The 20011-nt window shown below is 41.2% G+C and overlaps 1 protein-coding gene across 2 annotated transcripts in view; it reads left to right on the plus strand.

The window, feature by feature from the left end:
* The window catches only part of znf408 (zinc finger protein 408), a 64949-nt gene that overhangs the window by 3665 nt on the left and 41273 nt on the right, over positions 1–20011 (plus strand). The window contains exons 2-3 of one of the 2 annotated variants that reach the window (XM_061887030.1): positions 121–400; positions 15926–15984. In XM_061887030.1, the coding sequence (XP_061743014.1) occupies positions 125–400; positions 15926–15984 (335 nt within the window). In that variant the 5' untranslated portion in view covers positions 121–124. The remainder of the gene's footprint in view (positions 1–120; positions 401–15925; positions 15985–20011) is intronic. The other variant, XM_061887031.1, reaches the window with a different exon arrangement.

Consider the following 20011-nt stretch of genomic DNA (forward strand, 5'->3'; position numbering starts at 1 on the left):
GACTATTCAATATAACTTCTGTATCAAAATAAGCGTTGAACAAAAATAATATATAGCACTTTTTTTCTACAGTGAATGGATTCTATTGGCAACATAATAGATCACATCTATTTCTTACAGAGTGATGGCTTGCCTTGCCCCGCCAAGTCCTTCTGCTCTTGCCTCATTTCTCTGCCCATTACTACCCAGAGGCTTTGCTGTGGGACCGTCAATGTCCTGTGAGGGAGGACTTGGACTGTGGTGGGTTGGTCCATCATTGCCGGCTGGATCCCTACTCGGGAGTGAAGGTGACACAGAATGGGCAGAAAAGTTTCAGACTGCAGGCATGCTCTCTCATCAAGATTACATTATGGCATTGGAGTCCAAAACAGACATTCTAAGCAGCACAAAAGGAGAAAAGGTACATTTTGCACACATGTAAACATTATCATTTACATAAAATGTCAGTATTTTAAATGTCTATACAGTATAATTGGCAAATAGTATGTCTTTCTGTCTTTTCTAATCCGCTTTTGTGGTCATTTTGTAGTATGTCTTGATTACATTGAATAACGACTAATGACATATTTCGTACAAGTTCAAAACATTTTCCCGGTTGCTAACAATCTTTAAAAGAATAATTAATTAAACCTGCTCAGTGGCCTTGTGGTCGAAGTGTCTGCCCTGAGACTGTAAGGTCGTGAGTTCAAACCCCGGCCGAGTCATACCAAAAACTATAAAAATTGGACCCTTTGCCTCACTGCTTGGCACTCAGCATCAAGGGTTGGAATTGGAGGTTAAATCACCCAAAATGATTCCCCAGCGCGGCCACTGCTGCTGCTCACTGCTCTCCTCACCTCCGAGGGGGTGAACATGGGGATAATGTGTATGTGACTATCGATGGGACCTTAATTTTAACTTAATAGAATGCATTTTGTTTGTTGCTATGTGAGAAGACTTCAGGTTATATAAGCTTTTATTTTTAAGCTTATTTGCAATGAACACAAAGTCGTATTTTAATGCAGTTTAACCAGACAGTAACTATGTTGCTGTTGTTCAGCAACATTTAGAAAGTTGATGCTTCAACACATTCTGACTGATTATTAATAGAAATTGGGTATTAAATGTTTTCTCGACAAAAGCATTCCATCATGCTCGTAAAGCATGTCGATCTCGACTTAAAGGAGAATTGCAATTTTTTTTTTAAATTTTGGTTATCATTCACAATATGACAAACACATATATATTTTTCTTTTTTATGCAATCTACCTAGGAAATAAATGTGACACAAGTCGGCTTACAATGAAGCCTATGGGAGTCACTCTTTTCTGCCTTTGAAGAGCTTAAAATCAATCAATCAATCGATCAAAGTTAACTTACATAGTCCTTAATCACAAATGTCTCAAAGGGCTACACAAGCCACAACAACATCTTTGGCTCAGATCCACATCGGGGAAAGAAAAAACTAAACCCAATGGGGAACACGAGAAACCTTGAAAGGGACCGCAGATATGGACCCCACTTGGGTGACTGGTGCAATGGATGCCGAGTGGATACAGTTAATAACGTGAGAGTCCAGTTCATAGTGAGGCCAGCAGGGGATCCTCTTGTATGTAGACGAGTCAGCAGCGCAGAGACATGACAAACTGGTGCAAAGAGGAGGGGTCCATCCTAGGTCCCAACCTGGAACAGCAAGCGCATCCTCCGTGGAAACTGATCTGTCGCCACCTGACAAGCTCTCCATGCAGGAGAGGGGGACAGAGCAGAAAATGATCAACTGGTCTAAACGGAGGCCTATTTAAAGGTTAGGCTGTATAAGTGTTTAAGTGAGTTTTATGATGGGACTTAAATGCTTTTACTGAGGTAGCATCTCTAATGAGTAAGAACTTCAAGCGATAGGCTTTCCAGACAATTGGAGCCTGAATAGAAAACACTCTACTTTTTGGGCTGTGGGAATCACTATAAGCCAGAGGTCTTTGAACACAAATGTCTGGCTGGCACATATGCAACAATACAATCAGCAAGATAAGATGGAGGTAGACCGTTTAGTATTTTATACGTAAGTAGTAAAACCTTAAAGTCATATACAGTAAGTGCACAGGAAGCCAGCATAGGCATAATATGAACAAACTTTCTTGTCGTTGTCAAGTCTAGCAGCCGCATTTTGTACCAACTGTAATCTTTTAATGCTAGACATAGGGAGACCCGAAAATGATACGTTACAGTAATTGGGACTGGAACACGTTTTTTAAATCTTTAATCTCCTATCTAATGAGTTAAATTTTCTCAGTAAACAATTACATAAAGTCATCAGCCAAGTGGGTGGAGTTACTTGGAGAAGTTCCTTGTTGGGTTAGCGACACTACTGTATTAAACAAATATTTTGGATAATTTTTATTGAATTGGAGTAGTTTGTTTTAGCTGTGGTAAGAGCGTATTTATAAGTTATTAAACTCTCACTCCATGCTTGATTGTAGACCTCACGTTTAGTCGTACGCCATTTGTGTTCCACCTTTCTACTTGATAGTTTAAGAGCTCTGGTTTCTTCCGTGATCCAGGGGGTACGCCTTTTAGGGGCCTTTTTTACCTTTAGCGGTGCTATACTATCAATGTCGTTGCGCTGAACATCGTTAAAGTTGTTAGTGAGGTTATTGATAGATAATGATGCCAATACCGAAGGCAATAGGCCAGCAAGAGTCGTAGTTGTGGCAGCAGTAATGTAGCGGCTGCTACTGCTTTAGCAGCTGCTACATTACTATTACTATTATTATTAGCTTGTTGACAATGAGTCAGAACTTCAAATTTTATACGGTAATAATCGGACATTACTCTAGTGTACTCCCACTGTGTAAGACCACAGCTATCAATTATAGTCTGGAGCACCAAGCACGGAGGGTCTGACGGGGTATTCGTATGGATAATAAAATCTCCTATTATATTTGTGACGAACACAGATATTAAAAACTTGTTAACATCCAAACACCTCTATAATCTTTTTATATACACACTGTAATTATATATATAATGTACTAACAGGCACATTCATAATTAAAATATTTACGTATTATGCTTATTTTTAAATATGGCTGTTCATAAATTAAATCTAAAAAACTTATCACGACGTTCGCTTATTCCTTCGACAAGATCAATGATTACAAATCACTGCGGACATCATGAGAGCTGACAAACATAATTAGAACATCACCTACTGTAAAATGTCTGATGTTAGTATTATTTGCGGATGATACTACAGCGTTTTGTTCAGGAGAGAACACACAGAAGATAATACAAATAATAACAGAAGAAATTAACAAATTAAAAAGATGGTTTGACAAAAACAGACTATCGTTGAATCTCTGTAAAACTAAATAATGCTATTTGGTAACAGTTGAAGAGAAAGTCAATCACAAATACAAATGGACGGAAGAGAAATTGAAAGAGTAAATGAAACCAAATTTCTAGGTATAATGATTGATGATAAATTGAACTGGAAATCTCATGTAAAAAATATACAACATAAATTAGCAAGAAACATGTAAATAATGAATAAAGCAAAACATGTTCTAGACCAAAAATCACTTCATATTCTCTTCTGCTCGCTAGTGTCACCATATCTGAGTTACTGTGTAGAAATATGGGGAAATAATTACAAAAGTACACTTAATCCACTAACGGGGTTACAAAAAAGATCAGTTAGAATAATACATAATGTTGGATATAGAAAACATACAAATCCTTTATTTATTGAATCAAAGATACTGAAATTCCAGGACATAGTGAATTTGCAAACAGCTAAAATGATACACAAAGCAAACTATAAAACCTGCTACCCAAGAATATACAACAATTCTTCTCAACAAAAGAGGAAAAATATAATCTTGGAAAAAAAATCCATTTAAAACATTTGTACGCACGTACAACACTTAAGACCTTCAGTATGTCTGTATCTGGAATTAAATTATGGAATGGATTAAGCAAAGCAATCAAACAATGTACTAATATGATCCACTTCAAGAAACCCTTCAAACTTAAAGTGTTTACAAAGTACAAAGAAGAAGAAACATGATAAACATTCTGAATGTATTTCATCCATCCATTCTTTCATTCTCAAAATAATCTTACTGTACTTATCTCATCATATGAAATATAACTTACTTACCAATCATTATTTACTTATTTATTTTTATTGTGATTACTTATGGAATATATTGTTAATAGATTGAGAACAGGAAGTGAACAAAAGTTTTAGCAACTGTTATGTAAAAGAAAAGGGGTAGGATTAAATAAGCTCTGCTTCTTCCTACTCCTTTTCGAACATGTTGAAAAGAGAAACTGGATATTGTGATGTATCATGCTGTATGCTTGCATGTTCCAAATAAACTGAAACTCAACTTAACTCAACTTGTCGGATTATATCCTTATCCTAGTGTCAATGTGAGAGGCATTAATGATACAGAAAAAACTTTTCACAAGCTCTGTGGTGATAAAGCAGTTTACCAGCCGATGTCAATATAGCAGCACAAGTTAGTTAGCGCTCTGTGATAATTGAACCCCTATAATAGTAAGTCTGTGTTAGCACTTATAATAACAATATCAATAATATTTGGTTAATACAAAATGTAAAGGGAGAATTGTTGGCATTTTTTTGGATGGTTGGATGGAAAGTTATTTAGAGGGCTGAATAGAAGACCTCCCATCGACTCCATTGCAAGCAGACTTTTTCTTGCGTTTATTTACATGTTAGAATGCACTAAAAAATACATCTATTTTCTTGCCTTTTAATGATTGAGAATGATAGGCAAAACTAAAAAAAACAAATGTACAAACCCCGTTTCCATATGAGTTGGGAAATTGTGTTAGATGTAAATATAAACGGAACACAATGATTTGCAAATCATTTTCAACATATATTCAGTTGAATATGCTACAAAGACAACATATTTGATGTTCAAAATGATAAACATTTTTTTTTTTGCAAATAATCATTAACTTTAGAATTTGATGCCAGCAAGACGTGACAAAGAAGTTGGGAAAGGTGGCAATAAATACTGATAAAGTTGAGAAATACTCATCAAACACTTATTTGGAACATCCCACATGTGTGCAGGCTAATTGGGAACAGGTGGGTGCCATGATTGGGTATAAAAGCAGCTTCCATGAAAAACTAAGTAATTCACAAACAAGGATGGGGCGAGGGTCACCAATTTCTAAGCAAATTGTCGAACAGTTTTAGAACAACATTTGTCAATGAGCTATTGCAAGGAATTTAGGGATTTTACCATCTACGGTTCGTAAAATCATCAAAAGGTTCAGAGAATCTGGAGAAATCACTGCACGTAAGCAGTGATATTACGGACCTTTGACCCCTCAGGCGGTACTGCATCAAAAACCAACATCAGTGTGTAAAGGATATCACAACATGGGCTCAGGAACACTTCATAAAAACACTGTCAGTAATTACAGTTGGTTGCTACATCTGTAAGTGCAAGTTAAAACTCTGCTATGCAAAATAAAACTCATTTATCAACAAGACTCATCCAAGATGGACTGATGCAAAGTGGAAAAGTGTTTTGTGGTCTGACGCGTCCACATTTCAAATTATATTTGGAAACTGTGTACGTGGTGTCCTCTGGAAAAAAGAGGAAAATAACCATCCGGATTGTTATAGGCGCAAAGTTCAAAAGCCAGCATCTGTGATGGTATGGGGGTGTAGTAGTGCCCAAAGCATGGGCACTACATCTGTGAAGGCACCATTAATGCTGAATGGTCCATACAAGGTTTTGGAACAACGTATGTTGTCATCAAAGCAACGTTATCATTGACGCCCCGGCTTATTTCAGCAAGACAATGCCAAGCCACGTGTTACAACAACGTGGTTTTGTAGTAAAAGAGTGTGGGTACTTTCCTGGCCCGCCTGCAGTCCAGACATGTCTCCTATCGAAAATGTGTGGCGCATTATGAAGCGTAAAATACGACAGCGGAGACCCTAGACTGTTGAACGACTAAAGCTCTACATAAAACAAGAATGAGAAAGAATTCCACTCTCAAAGTTTCAACAATTAGTTTCCTCAGTTCCCAAACGTTTATTGAGTGTTGTTAAAAGAAAAGGTGATGTAACACAGTGGTGAACATGCCCTTTCCCAACTACTTTGGCACGTGTTACAGCCATAAAATTATAAGTTAATTATTATTTGCAAAAAAAAAAATGTTTATGAGTTTGAACTTCAAATATCTTGTCTTTGTACTGCATTCAACTGAATATGGGTTGAAAAGGATTTGCAAATCATTGTATTCCATTTATATTTACATCTAACAGAATTTCCCAACTCATATGGAAACAGGGTTTGTAATAAATGTATGCACACAGGACAGAAGTACTGTAACACAGAGGTGTGTGGTCTTAGGGAAATTTAAGTTCCAAAAGCAGCAAGTCTTTATACAGTATACAAGAGGGTGACTATAGCAGCACTGCACATAGAATACCGTATTTTCCGCGCTATAAGCCGCCCCGTGTTATAAGCCGCACCTTCAATGAATGGCATATTTAAAAACTTTGTTAACCTATAAGCCGCACTGGGTCATAAGCCGCGCCCACGCTGCGCTAAAGGGAATGTCAATAAAACAGTCAGATAGGTCAGTCAAACTTTAATAATACAAACCAGTGTGCAAATGTGCAATCACAACAATAGTAACACTCAAAATATTGCAGAGCAATAGCAACATCAATAACTCAACGTTGCTCAAACGTTAATGTCACAGCACACAAAATAAACATTTAAAGCTCACCTTCAGAAGTTATTCCTCATCCATAAATCCCTCGAATTTTTCTTCTTCGGTGTCTGAATTAAAAAATTGGGCGAATACGGCATCCAAAATGGCGGGCTCCGTCTCGTCTAAGTCATCAGAGTCAGTGTCGCTGTTGTTGTCCGGCAGTTCCACGAATCCTGCCTTCCTGGCCGGATCTTTTTTTCAGCTATCTTGTTTTTACAATATGCGCGGAAAGTAACCAGCTTTTCTTGAAAGTCTTTTGGCAGTTGCTGTGAAATAGTAGTCCGTGTGCGGATGGAGAGATTGCGTCTTTTCATGAACCGGAAACACAAAGAAGCACCACCTTTAAAATCATCCAAGTGAAGTTCGCTTCCTAGCGCTGTTGCCGTCATTCGAATAGTGATGTTACTAACACTTCTGCTTGCTGCTCTCTGCTCAACAACCCACTGTTCCAGTTTGTCCTCCAACTGTTGCCATCTTGCTTTGTTCCCTCAGAAACTCTGTGTTGTCTTCTTTACTTGGCGCAGGTCATCTTGTTGCTTCCTCCACCTAAGCACCATTGATTCATTTATGTTCAATTCTCTCGCTGCTGCTCTATTTCCGTGTTCTTTTGCGTGACTTATTGCCTTGAGTTTGAATTCTGCGTTGTACGCGTGTCTCTTAGTAGGAGCCATTTTGTGGTCCTCTTTACAGAAACACACAAATGAAATGAATCGGATTAGCCGCACGCTTCTTCTTCTACGGGGGCGGGTGCTTACCTTGACGGTTGCGTACCGTAGAAGAAGAAGCGCTTCCTCTTTCCAGGTGGGCGGGCGCTTAACTTGGCGGTTGCTTACCGTAGAAGAAGTAGCGCTTCCTCTTCTACGGGGAAAAAAGATGGCGGCTGTTTACCGTAGTTGCGAAACCTAAACTCTATGAAAATAAATATTTATATTAATACATATATAAGGCGCACCGGGTTATAAGCCGCACTGTCACCTTTTGAGAACATTTGTGGTTTTTAGGTGCGGCTTATAGCGTGGAAAATACGATAGATCAAATATAATAAATAAGTATGGAAAATATGTGTTTACTCATAATAATAAACAAGGCAAAAATACATATTATTGCACATTGTCGCTGTGCACATCCCCATCTTCCCTCGATTTACTGCCCTCTCCCTCCCGCATACGGTAGTTATACACTTTGATGACAGGGGAGTTTTTAGGTCTGTTAGTTTTGCTCCTGGGGAGGAACAGCCTGTCACTGACTGAACGTCTCTGTGCATTTATGAAGGCGTGCAGAAGGCGCCTTTTATCATCTGTGATGGCTGACAGTTTGTTCAGAGATCTTCTCTCCGCAATTGTCAACAGGCTGTGCCACTCCATGCCTTCCCAGGCTGAAGGAGTCCTTCTTTAAGGTGCTGCTGTTCCAGCACACTATATTCTCTTTTATAAGTCATTGTTATGGTGAGCATTGTGGTCTGAACTAGTGATCGACTGATTTGTTTTTTTCAGGGCCGATACCAAAACTGATTATTAGTAGTCAATGAGGCTGATAACCAATATTTTGAGCTAATATTCATTTGCAGTAAAAGTTAGCTAAACATGAACTATAGTATAGTATGATTTTTTTAGGACACATCGGACCAGTGGCAACAATACTGTAAAGGGGAACATTATCACAATTTCAAAAGGGTTAAAAACAATAAAAATCAGTTCCCAGTGGCTTGTTGTATTTTTTGAAGTTTTTTTCAAAATTTTACCGGTCCCGGAATATCCCTAAATAAAGCTTTAAAGTGCCTTATTTTCGCTATCTTCGAAACCACTATCCATTTCCCTGTGACGTCATACAGGGCTGACAATACAAACAAACATGGTGGCTACCACAGCAAGATATAGCGACATTAGCTCGGATTCAGACTCAGATTTTAGCGGCTTAAGCGATTCAACAGATTACGCATGTATTGAAACAGATGGTCGGAGTATGGAGGCAGATAGCGAAAACGAAATTGAAGAAGAAATTGAAGCTATTGACGCTATTCGGCCATAGCGTGGCTGTACCTAATGAGGTGGCCCATAGCATGGCTGCCTTATTAGCATCGCCGGTAAAATGTGCAGATCAAACGATCAGGACTTTCGCATCTTGTGACACTGGAGAGACTTAAATCCGTTGATTGGTAAGTGTTTGTTTCACATTAAATGTGGGTATCTAGTTTCAAATGTACATACAGCTAGCGTAAATAGCATGTTATCATCGATTAGCGTAGCATGTTAGCATCGATTAGCTGGCAGTCATGCCGTGACCAAATATGTCTGATTAGCACATAAGTCAACAACATCAACAAAACTCACCTTTGTGATTTTGTTGACTTAATCGTTGCAAATGCATCTGCAGGTTATCCATACATCTCTGTGCCATGTCTGCCTTAGCATCGCCGGTCATTCAATGGGGTCTGGCGGCAGATTTCTTGCCAGTGGTGCAACTTGAACCCTCCCTGTTAGTGTTGTTACACCCTCCGACAACACACCGACGAGGCATGATGTCTCCAAGGTTCCAAAAAATAGTCGAAAAAACGGAAAATAACAGAGCTGAGACCCGGTGTTTGTAATGTGAAAATGAAAATGGCGGGTGTGTTACCTTGGTGACGTCACGTTCTGACGTCATCGGTAAAAGACCGATAAACAGAAAGGCGTTTAATTTGCCAAAATTCACCCATTTAGAGTTCGGAAATCGGTTAAAAAAATATATGGTCTTTTTTCTGCAACATCAAGGTATATATTGACGCTTGCTTAGGTTTGGTGATAATGTTCCCCTTTAAATGTGGCGGAATGTTGTGGTTAATTTAGCACTGAAAAATATCAGGGTATTTCACATACACGTTTAGTACATATGTCTTATGCTGCAGGGGAGAAGAGTGTCAGCATTTGCATTTCAATGCAATACAAATCTTTTGGAAATATTGGTGAAAATATGGGATTTCTCTACATCACAATAACTCGCCATCTACCTAATGTTATACAATTTGATACAGAAGCTAGCTCTTGGGACGTGGAACGTCACCTCACTGGGGGGGAAGGAGCCTGAGTTAGTGCGCGAGGTAGAGAAGTTCCGGCTGGATATAGTCAGACTCACCTCGACGCACAGCAAGGGCTCTGGAACCAGTTCTCTCGAGAGGGACTGGACTCTCTTCCACTCTGGCGTTGCCGGCAGTGAGAGGCGACGGGCTGAGGTGGAAATTCTTGTTGCCCCCCGGCTCAAAGCCTGCACGTTGGAGTTCAACCCAGTGGACAAGAGGGTAGCTTCCCTCCGCATTTGGGTGGGGGGACAGGTCCTGACTGTTGTTTGTGTTTATGCACAAAACAGCAGTTCAGAGTACCCACCCTTTTTGGGTACACTCGAGGGAGTACTGGAAAGTGCTCCCCCAGGTGATTTCCTTGTACTACTGGGGGACTTCAACGCTCATGTTGGCAACGACAGTGAAACCTGGAGAGGCGTGATTGGGAAGAATGGCCGCCCGGATCTAAACCCGAGTGGTGTTTTGTTATTGGACTTTTGTGCTCGTCACGGATTGTCCATAAGAAAAAACATGTTCAAACATAAGGGTGTCCATATGTGCACTTGGCACCAGGACACCCTAGGCTGCAGTTCAATGATCGACTTTGTAGTTGTATCATCGGATTTGCGGCCTCATGTTTTGGACACTCGGGTGAAGAGAGGGGCATAGCTTTCTACCGATCACCACCTGGTTGTGAGTTAGCTGCGATGTTGGGGGAGGATGCCGGACAGACCTTGCAGGCCCAAGCGCATTGTGAAGGTCTGCTTTGAACGTCTGGCAGAGTCTCCTGTCAGAGAGAGTTTCAATTCGATCTCCGGAAGAACTTTGAATATGTCACCAGGGAGGTGCGGGAAATTGAGTCCGAGTGGAACATGTTCCGAGCCTTTATTGTCGAGGCGGCTGATTGGAGCTGTGGCCGCAAGGTTGTTGGTGCCTGTCGTGGCGGTAATCCCAGAACCCGTTGGACGATACCAGCAGTGAGGGATGCCGTCAAGCTGAAGAAGGAGTCCTATCGGGTTCTTTTGGCTCATAGGACTCCGGAGGCAGTGGACGGGTACCGACGAGCCAAGCGGTGTGCAGCTTTAGCGGTCGCAAAGGCAAAAACTCGGACATGGGAAGAGTTCGGGGAAGCCATGGAAAACGACTTCCGGATGGCTTTGAAGCGATTCTGGACCACCATACGCCGCCTAAGAAAGGGGAAGCAGTGCACTATCAACACCGTGTATGGTGCGGATGGTGCTCTGCTGACTTTGACTGCGGATGTTGTGGATCGGTGGAGGGAATACTTCAAAGACTTCCTCAATCCCACCAACACGTCTTCCTTGCCTGCGGAATCTGTGATGGGCTCCTATTTCTGGGGCTGAGCTTGCTGAGGTAGTTAAAAAGCTCCTCGGCGGCAAGGCCCCGGGGGTGGATGAGATACGCCTGGGGTTCCTTAAGGCGTATGGATGCTGTGGGGCTGTCTTGGTTGACAAGACTCTGCAGCCTTGCGTGGACATCGGGGGCGGTACCTCTGGATTGGCAGACGGGGTGGTGGTCCCTCTCTTTAAGAAGGGGGACCGGAAGGTGTGTTCCAACTATCGTGGGATCACACTCCTCAGCCTTCCCGGTAAGGTTTATTCAGGTGTACTGGATAGTCGAACCTCGGATTCAGGAGGAACAGTGTGGTTTTCGTCCTGGTCGTGGAACTGTGGACCAGCTCTATACTCTCGGCAGGGTTCTTGAGGGTGCATGGGAGTTTGCCCAACCAGTCTACATGTGCTTTGTGGACTTGGAGAAGGCATTTGACCGTGTCCCTCGGGAAGTCCTGTGGGGAGTGCTCAGAGAGTATGGGGTACCGTACTGTCTTATTGTGGCGGTCTGCTCCCTGTATGATCAGTGTCAGAGCTTGGTCCGCATTGCTGGCAGTAAGTCGGACACGTTTCCAGTGAGGGTTGGACTCCGCCAAGGCTGTCCTTTGTCACCGATTCTGTTCATAACTTTTATGGACAGAATTTGTAGGCACAGTCAAGGCGTTGAGGGGGTTCTGGTTTGGTGGCCGCGGCATTAGATCTCTTTTTTGCAGATGGTGTGGTCCTGATGGCTTTATCAGGCCGGGATCTTCAGCGCTCACTGGATCAGTTCACAGCCGAGTGTTAAGCGACCGGAATGAAAATCAGCACCTCCAAGTCTGAGTCCATGGTTCTCACCCGGAAAATGGTGGAGTGCCATCTCCGGGTTGGGGAGGAGACCCTGCCCCAAGTGGAGGAGTTCAAGTACCTAGGAGTCTTGTTCACGAGTGAGGGAAGAGTGGATCGTGAGATCGACAGGCGGATCGGTGCGGCGTCTTCAGTAATGCGGACGTTGTACCGATCCGTTGTGGTGAAGAAGGAGCTGAGCCGGAAGGCAAAGCTCTCAATTTACCGGGCGATCTACGTTCCCATCCTCACCTATGGTCATGAGCTTTGTGTCATGACCGAAAGGATAAGATCACGGGTACAAGCGGCCGAAATGAGTTTCCTCTGCCGGGTGGCGGGGCTCTCCCTTAGAGATAGGGTGAGAAGCTCTGCCATCTGGGGGTAACTCAAAATAAAGCCGCTGCTCCTCCACATTGAGAGGAGCCAGATGAGGTGGCTCGGGTATCTGTTCAGGATGCCACCCGGACGCCTCCCTAGGGAGGTGTTTAGGGCACGTCCAACCGGTAGGAGGCCACGGGGAAGACCCATGACACGTTGGGAAGACTATGTCTCCCGGCTGGTTTAGGAACGCCTCGGGATCCCCCGGGAAGAGCTAGATGAAGTGGCTGGGGAGAGGAAAGTCTGGGCTTCCCTGTTTAGGCTGGTGCCCCCGCGACCCGACCTCGGATAAGCGGAAGATGATGGATGGATGGATGGATGGATGGATGATTTAATACATTGTAAGGTTTCCACATGCGAAACCCTGAAATATTGCAAACATTTGCATACAAACATTTTTGGGCTCCTTCATGTAGCTTATATTTGAGACTATGGATGTCCGATAATATCGGCCGATAAATGCTTTAAAATGTGATATCGGAAATGATCAGTATCGGTTTCAAAAAGTAAAATTCATGACTTTTTAAAACGCTGCTGTACGGAATGTTTCACGGACATAGGGAGTAGTACAGACCGCCAATAAAACCTAAAGGCACTGCCTTTGCGTGCCGGCACATAATATCTACGGCTTTTCACACACACAAATGAATGCAACGCATACTTGTTTGACAGCCATACAGGTCACACTGAGGGTGGCCGTATAAACAACTTTAACACTGTTACAAATATGCGCCATACTGTAAACCCACACCAAACAAGAATGACAAACACATTTCGGGAGAACATCTGCACCGTAACACAACATTAACACAACAGAACAAATACCCTGATTCCCCTCCAGCACTAACGCTTCCAGGACACTACAATATACACCCCCCCCGCTAGCCCCCCAACCCCGCCCACCTCAACCTCCTCATGCTCTGTGATGGAGAGCATTTCCCAAATTCCAAGCTGCTGATTTGAGGCATGTTAAAAAAAATAATGCACTTTGTGACTTCAATAATAAATGTGGTAGTAGCATGTTGGCATTTTTTTCCCCATAACTTGAGTTGTTTTAATTTTGGAAAATCTTGTTAGATTGTTGGGCTTCACGGTGGAAGAGGGGTTAGTGCGTCTGCCTCACAATACGAAGTTCCTGCAGTCCTGGGTTCAAATCCAGGCTCGGGATCTTTCTGTGTGGAGTTTGCATGTTCTCCCCGTGAATGCGTGGGTTCCCTCCGGGTACTCCGGTTTCCTCCCTCTTCCAAAGACATGTACCTTGATTGGCAACACAAATTGGCCCTAGTGTGTGAATGTGAGTGTGAATGTTGTCTGTCTATCTGTGTTGGCCCTGCGATGAGGTGGCGAGTTGTCCAGGGTGTACCCCGCCTTCCGCCCGATTGTAGCTGAGATAGGCGCCAGCGCCCCCCGCGACCCCAAAAGGGAATAAGCGGTAGAAAATGGATGGATGGATGTTAGATTGTTTAATGCATCCAGTGGGGCATCACTACAAAATTAGGCATAATAATATGTTAATTCCACGACTGTATATATTGTTATTGGTTGATATCGGAATCGGTATTTAAGAGTTGTACAATAACGGAATATCGGATATCAGCAAAAAAATCATTATCGGATATCTCTAGTTGAGACATTTATCCAGCTGGCTGACATCATATCTTCCTCGATGTTACAGAAAGTATGAAAATGTCTGAGCTGTTGAATGCTCTAATTTACTTATATAAAATGTCTCGTATTTATCAAGATATTTACACAAAGATTGGATTTTGGCAGAGATATAGTTCTGTCGTCTTCATATTCACCTGTTTCTGCTGCATTGTTTTTTGATTGAATCACGAAACTCTGCGCGCTCCTTTAATGAGCCCACTCTGAAAATTCTGCAGTCGGAGACTTCTCGAGTGACTCGGTCACTGCAGTAGCGAAAACAAATAAAGCAGGACCGGTAAGATGCCAGGAAAGGACAACAAATTAATTTGAAATTTTGACAGGTGAGCACAAGAGACATACTGCAGGTGACCGGCTTTCAAGCAGACCGGAGAAGAATTCTCACAATAACTCATATAAATATGCAGTCATACATCAAAACCTATTTGGAGGTAATTATTGCAGTGAGAGTAATTTTCATTTGTCAGTGATTAAAAAAAGGAAATTTTGTGGCTGTTGCTTGAGCAGTGGTTATTACTATCTACTGTACTTCACTAATTATTTTTGTATTACTAAATACTAGTATTATATGTATATCATGTATTGTATCTGCTGATGTGTTCTCAGGTAATTCTGTTGTATTAACAAAAAAAAAGGCAGATCCCGGTCCATGTCAAAATGCAAAATATTGGCGCCAATAATCGGTCCAGCTGATAATAAGTCAATATCTAGTTTGAACATACACTCATGATGGCAACAAAGGTTATATTAAAGCTGATGTAAATTATGTCATACATTTTCACCGATGTCCTTGGGGTTTGACTGATGTGCATGGTTTTAAAATAAGAATTGTTTAATTTTGAGAAAGAGAAACTATTCGCTGCAGGCAATTATGATCACTATTGATAGGCCTAGTCATTGATGGGACTGGGCCTTGTCAAGACATTGTACTGTAAAAACTTCAGCTGCACTTATTAAAAAATACAGGTGAATGTAAAAAAAAAAAAAAAAAAAAAATACAGGTGAATGTATACTATGTACTGCGATAAGGTGGCGACTTGTCCAGGGTGTACCCCGCCTTCCGCCCGATTGTAGCTGAGATAGGCGCCAGCGCCCCCCGCGACCCCGTAAGGGAGAAAGCGGTAGAAAATGGATGGATGGATACTATGTATTTATTCAAGCATGCACAGTAGGTATAATTCAGAACTCTGTTTGGGTTAGAGAAAATTCTAAATAAATTCTAACATGTGTGCGCGTTTCTTGTTTTAAAAAGATATATGTTGTATATTAATTCGTTAGAATCCCCAAATTAATTGACATTCATGCCCTTGATGAGTGTAATGTACATTTCCAGCCACAGTTGTAGTTCCTCCAATTGTCAGATTTGGTTTCACAATGCTACAGAAGTGCTAAAGGGAATATGTTAAATAAATAGTCAAGGGAACCACACACAACTATTTGTCATCTATTCACTTAACATCAGCTCTGTAGTTCTTCATCAGGATTTCAAACCCACCTGCGGCGATGTCCTTACTTTGAAACCATGATGTCTTAATGGGAAAGTATTGAATGCATGATAAACCTTTTGCTAATTAAGAAATCGCCTTCTGAGTAGATAATGAGTTAGTCCTTTTCCTTCCCCAAATAGTTTTTTCCTGAAGAAAAGAAGAAAGGTTGAGGGGAGCAAAGCAAAATAATACTATAGTTTGACCTTGATGAATGTGTGCATCCCAATGCTAAATGTATTACTTGTCTATGTTTATTATACTAAATGGAATGGTACAAATGATTAAACTTTTTATTCTCAGCCAACATAAAACAGCTTTAAGCACCAAAAAACACACTCCCTGTCTGCACTTGTGGCTGCCAAGAATGATTATAGTTTTATGGGTGTTTTGAGATTTCCAGATAATGTGTATGCTTTTTTTGTTGGGTTTTCAAGGTACCAGTGGAAACAGCTGAAAACAATGACACTAAACGGCAAAATGCTGTCTGGATTGCGTAAGTTGGCCTGCTTCAATACATTCTTATGTATTATGACAGTAACGTTGTACCTTTTAAAGAAAAACTGCACGTTATTCTACATTTTGCCCAACAGTGACTCACAATTACGACTTATGGGATGGTTGTATCTATTACCACCTGTGCTTTTCTTGAGCCGCCAAATTCAGAATAATCCTCACACCTCACTTAAAAAAATGCTCCTAGCAATATTGCGATGGTTAATGCCGCGTTCCGTTTGTTGAGAGCCATACAGTACAAAGTTGGTAGCATGGGAATTTTAAAAGTTGACCAACTTCTTGGCTTGATGACACAATCTATTATACAAGTGGGTAGAGATGTAACAATAAACTATAACAATAATAACCGCAGTTAAACTTCAAATGGTTAGTATTAAATGAAATGAAAAAAAACAAAACATGATAGATAATTGCACTTTGATAAACTCACAAACTGACTGGTGCCAGCTCACTGGCTTAAATGCTAACATGGAAACAAGAGACATTGACGTCTTTCCGCATTAAGATATGACATAACCCAATTTAAAATTATGTAAACACATTGCTGTCTTAGCAACTACGCTATTAACTTGTGTACATTGCAACTACAAGTTGTGTTCTTTTAGACTGAGTGATCGTTTTATACTCAGAAGAAAACAAGACTAAAAGTGTTTTTATGGTGCGTTCAAGTACCCTATCTTATAAACTACAGACCTGTTTCTCTACTTCCACAATTTTAAAAAATTATTGAAAAATTGTTTAAATAACAGATTGGACGCAACTCACAGACAACTGATATAGATACAAAGCCAACATTCATCAGTGGAGGGAATACTTTGAAGGCCTCCTCAATCTCACTAAAACATCTTCCTATGAGGAAGCAGTGTCTGGGGAATCTGTGGTGGGCTCTCTTGTTTCTGGGGCTCAGGTTGCCGAGGTAGTTCTAAAGCTCCTCGGTGGCAAGCCCCCGGGGGGTGAAAGAGTTCCGACCGGGATTCAGGGAAGAGATCCTGCCCCAAGTGGAGGAGTTCAAGTACTTTGTAGTCTTGTTCACGTGTGTGAGTGGAATTGTGAGATCGACAGGCGGATCAGTGCGGCGTCTTCAGTAATGCAGATGCTGTATCGATCCATTTTGGTGAAGAAGGAGCTGAGCCGGAAGGCAAAGCTCTCAATTTCCCGGTTGATCTATGTTCCCATTCTCACCAATGTTCAATGAGCTTTGGGTTATGACTGAAAGGACAAGATAACGGTTGCAAGCGGCTGAAATGAGTTTCCTCCGCCAGGTGGCGGGGCTTTTCGTTTAGAGATGGGGTGAGAAGCACTGTCATCTGGGAGGAGCTCAAAGTAAAGCCGCTGCTCCTCCACATAGAGAGGAGCCAAATGAGGTGGTTCAGGCATCTGGCTAGGGAGGCGTTTTGGTGTAGGGCACATCCAACCGGTTGGAGGCCACGGGAAGACCCTGGACACGTTAGGAGGATCTCCCGGGAGGATCTGGATGAAGTGGCTGGGGAGAGGGAAGACTGGGCTTCCCTAATTAGGTTGCTGCCCCCATGAACTGACCTCAGATAAGCGGAAGAAGATGGATGGATGGATGGATCGAAAAATAAAATCAGGCATATTTTTGTTTCCAATTGGCCAATATTGTACAAAAGACTCTTGCTGTGTACAACTAAAAAAACTTAATGTGTGAAAGAAAGTGTACAGCTATGTTAGACAATAGCATACCTGCAGTAAAGTGCCATACAGGTGGTCATCAGTTTACGGACGAGATCCGTTTTTACGACCTGCTGTAAGTAGAATTTATGTGTAAGTAGTTACTCATACCTAAATGAACACTTAAGTCACTCTGACACAAAACACATGAATGAGATAAAACACAGGTATAATAAAAACAAATACATTAATTAAATGAAACAATGATAAGAAAGAGAGAACATTTCCTGACATTTATCCCTTTTAATATCTTAGCCAAAGAAACTTTTGCTGCTTCATCTTCCCTCACACCCCAGCAGCACTCGGTGATGAACCAAGTGTTAAATCAGCGTTGGTCTTACAGACAAAGAATTAGCAACCTTTCCATCTCAATAATGAGACCAAAATGCTGCTTAGTTATTATTACTGTCACCTTCATAAGAGCAGATGTTTTTTTTTTTTTTTAAAGATCTTTTAACTCGCTTAAAGATACCACCTTTATCCTTACTCATGGTGGTGAGAGTCAAGAGGTTGAGACCAAAAGCTTATAGGTTTATCTCAGGATGTAGAAACATGGTGCAGTCAAAAGGTTTTTAATTAGGGGAAAAAGGTACAACAGAGTTAAATAACAAAAGACTGACAAGGAAGCTCAACTTATTGCTAACCATAAAGCAAATGGAATGCAAAAACCAAGCAGGTAATAAAGTCCATGGTCACACAACAGCAAAACCACCAAAAACGTAGAGACATTTTGAGCAAAAAACACACACTAAACAGGCAGCTTCCATCCGACAACACTGGGCATATGAAACTTCATGATTAGTCACTGTCACAAACCTTTCTGCCATGTTTGATCAAGTTAAAATACTCACTTCTCATCACGGTAAAGGATCATCAATTATGATCATATAATCACCCAGCCTTACCCTGAGTTGTAGTCACATCAAATCCTGAGGTACCTAAAATTGCATACTCCTAACATGCTTTGTAACTAGTTCTACTTAAGTCTCGCATTTCCGGAGCAAAATTAAGTTTGAAATTTGTTTATGGGTGTGCATTTGTAGCCACGAAACATCCTCACAAAAAATATCGTAAAACGAGAAACACCTGTAATCCCCCCATACCTCCTCTTAGTGGATATATAAGGTTATACTACATTGAGCATGTCCTGATTTTGTCACAGGTACTTTGGTTTTGGCCCAAGTGCGGTTTTTTTCTGCTAGATAAAGTAGATATACAGTACATTGCCAGTGTTTCCAACTGCTTCAGGATGTGTACGGAATAGAAGTTATTAAGCAATATCTTTTGTTTTTGTCTGCGGATAGAAGTAAGTAGACTGTCCAGCTGTGATGGGCCACATGGTTTTAGGTGACATTGACAAAGCAAAAATTATCAGACTGCCAATAAAAAATTATCTGTGGCATAAAATTGTTCCTCCGGGCACAATTTGGAGACCTGAGTATGTGCGTGCATCTAAGCACATGAAACCATTCTCTCTGTTTAAAATTACTATTTCACACAGGTTCCCAAAACTGGTGCTATGGGCGCCCACTTTACATACCCTTCCACAAGGCACATATTTTACATAAGAAAAATTTCACTCCACACCGCCAAACAAAAAAGTTGTGTGCATGATATGTAATTTTGCAAGTAATTTTTACCTCCAGCCATCTACAAACCCTGTTTACATATGATTTGGGAAATTGTGTTAGATGTAAATATAAACGGAATACTATGATTTGCAAATCATGTTCAACCCAAATTCAGTTGAATATGCTACAAAGACAACATATTTGATGTTCAAACTGATAAACATTGTTTTGTTTTTGTTGCAAATAATCATTAACTTTAGAATTTGATACTAGCAACACGTGACAAAGAAGTAGGGAAAGGTGGCAATAAATACTAATAAAGTTGAGAAATGCTCATCAAACACTTATTTGGAACATCCCACAGGTGTGCAGGCTAATTGGGAACAGGTGGGTGCCATGATTGGGTATAAAAGCAGCTTCCATGAAATGCTAAGTAGTTCACTAACAAGGATGGGGCGAGGGTCACCAATTTGTAAGCAAACAGTTTTAGAACAACATTTCTCAAGGAGCTATTGCAACGAATTTAGGGATTTCACCATCTACGGTCCGTAAAATCATCAAAAGGTTCAGAGAATCTGGAGAAATCACTGCACATAAGCGATGATATTACAGACCTTTGATCCCTCAAGCGTTACTGCATCAAAAACCGACATCAGTGTGTAAAGGATATCACCACATGGGCTCAGGAACACTTAATAAAACCACCGTCAGTAACTACAGTTGGTTGCTACATCTGTAAGTGCA

The sequence above is a fragment of the Nerophis ophidion genome, linkage group LG25, assembly GCF_033978795.1.
Source record: "Nerophis ophidion isolate RoL-2023_Sa linkage group LG25, RoL_Noph_v1.0, whole genome shotgun sequence".
NCBI classification, from domain to species: domain Eukaryota; kingdom Metazoa; phylum Chordata; class Actinopteri; order Syngnathiformes; family Syngnathidae; genus Nerophis; species Nerophis ophidion.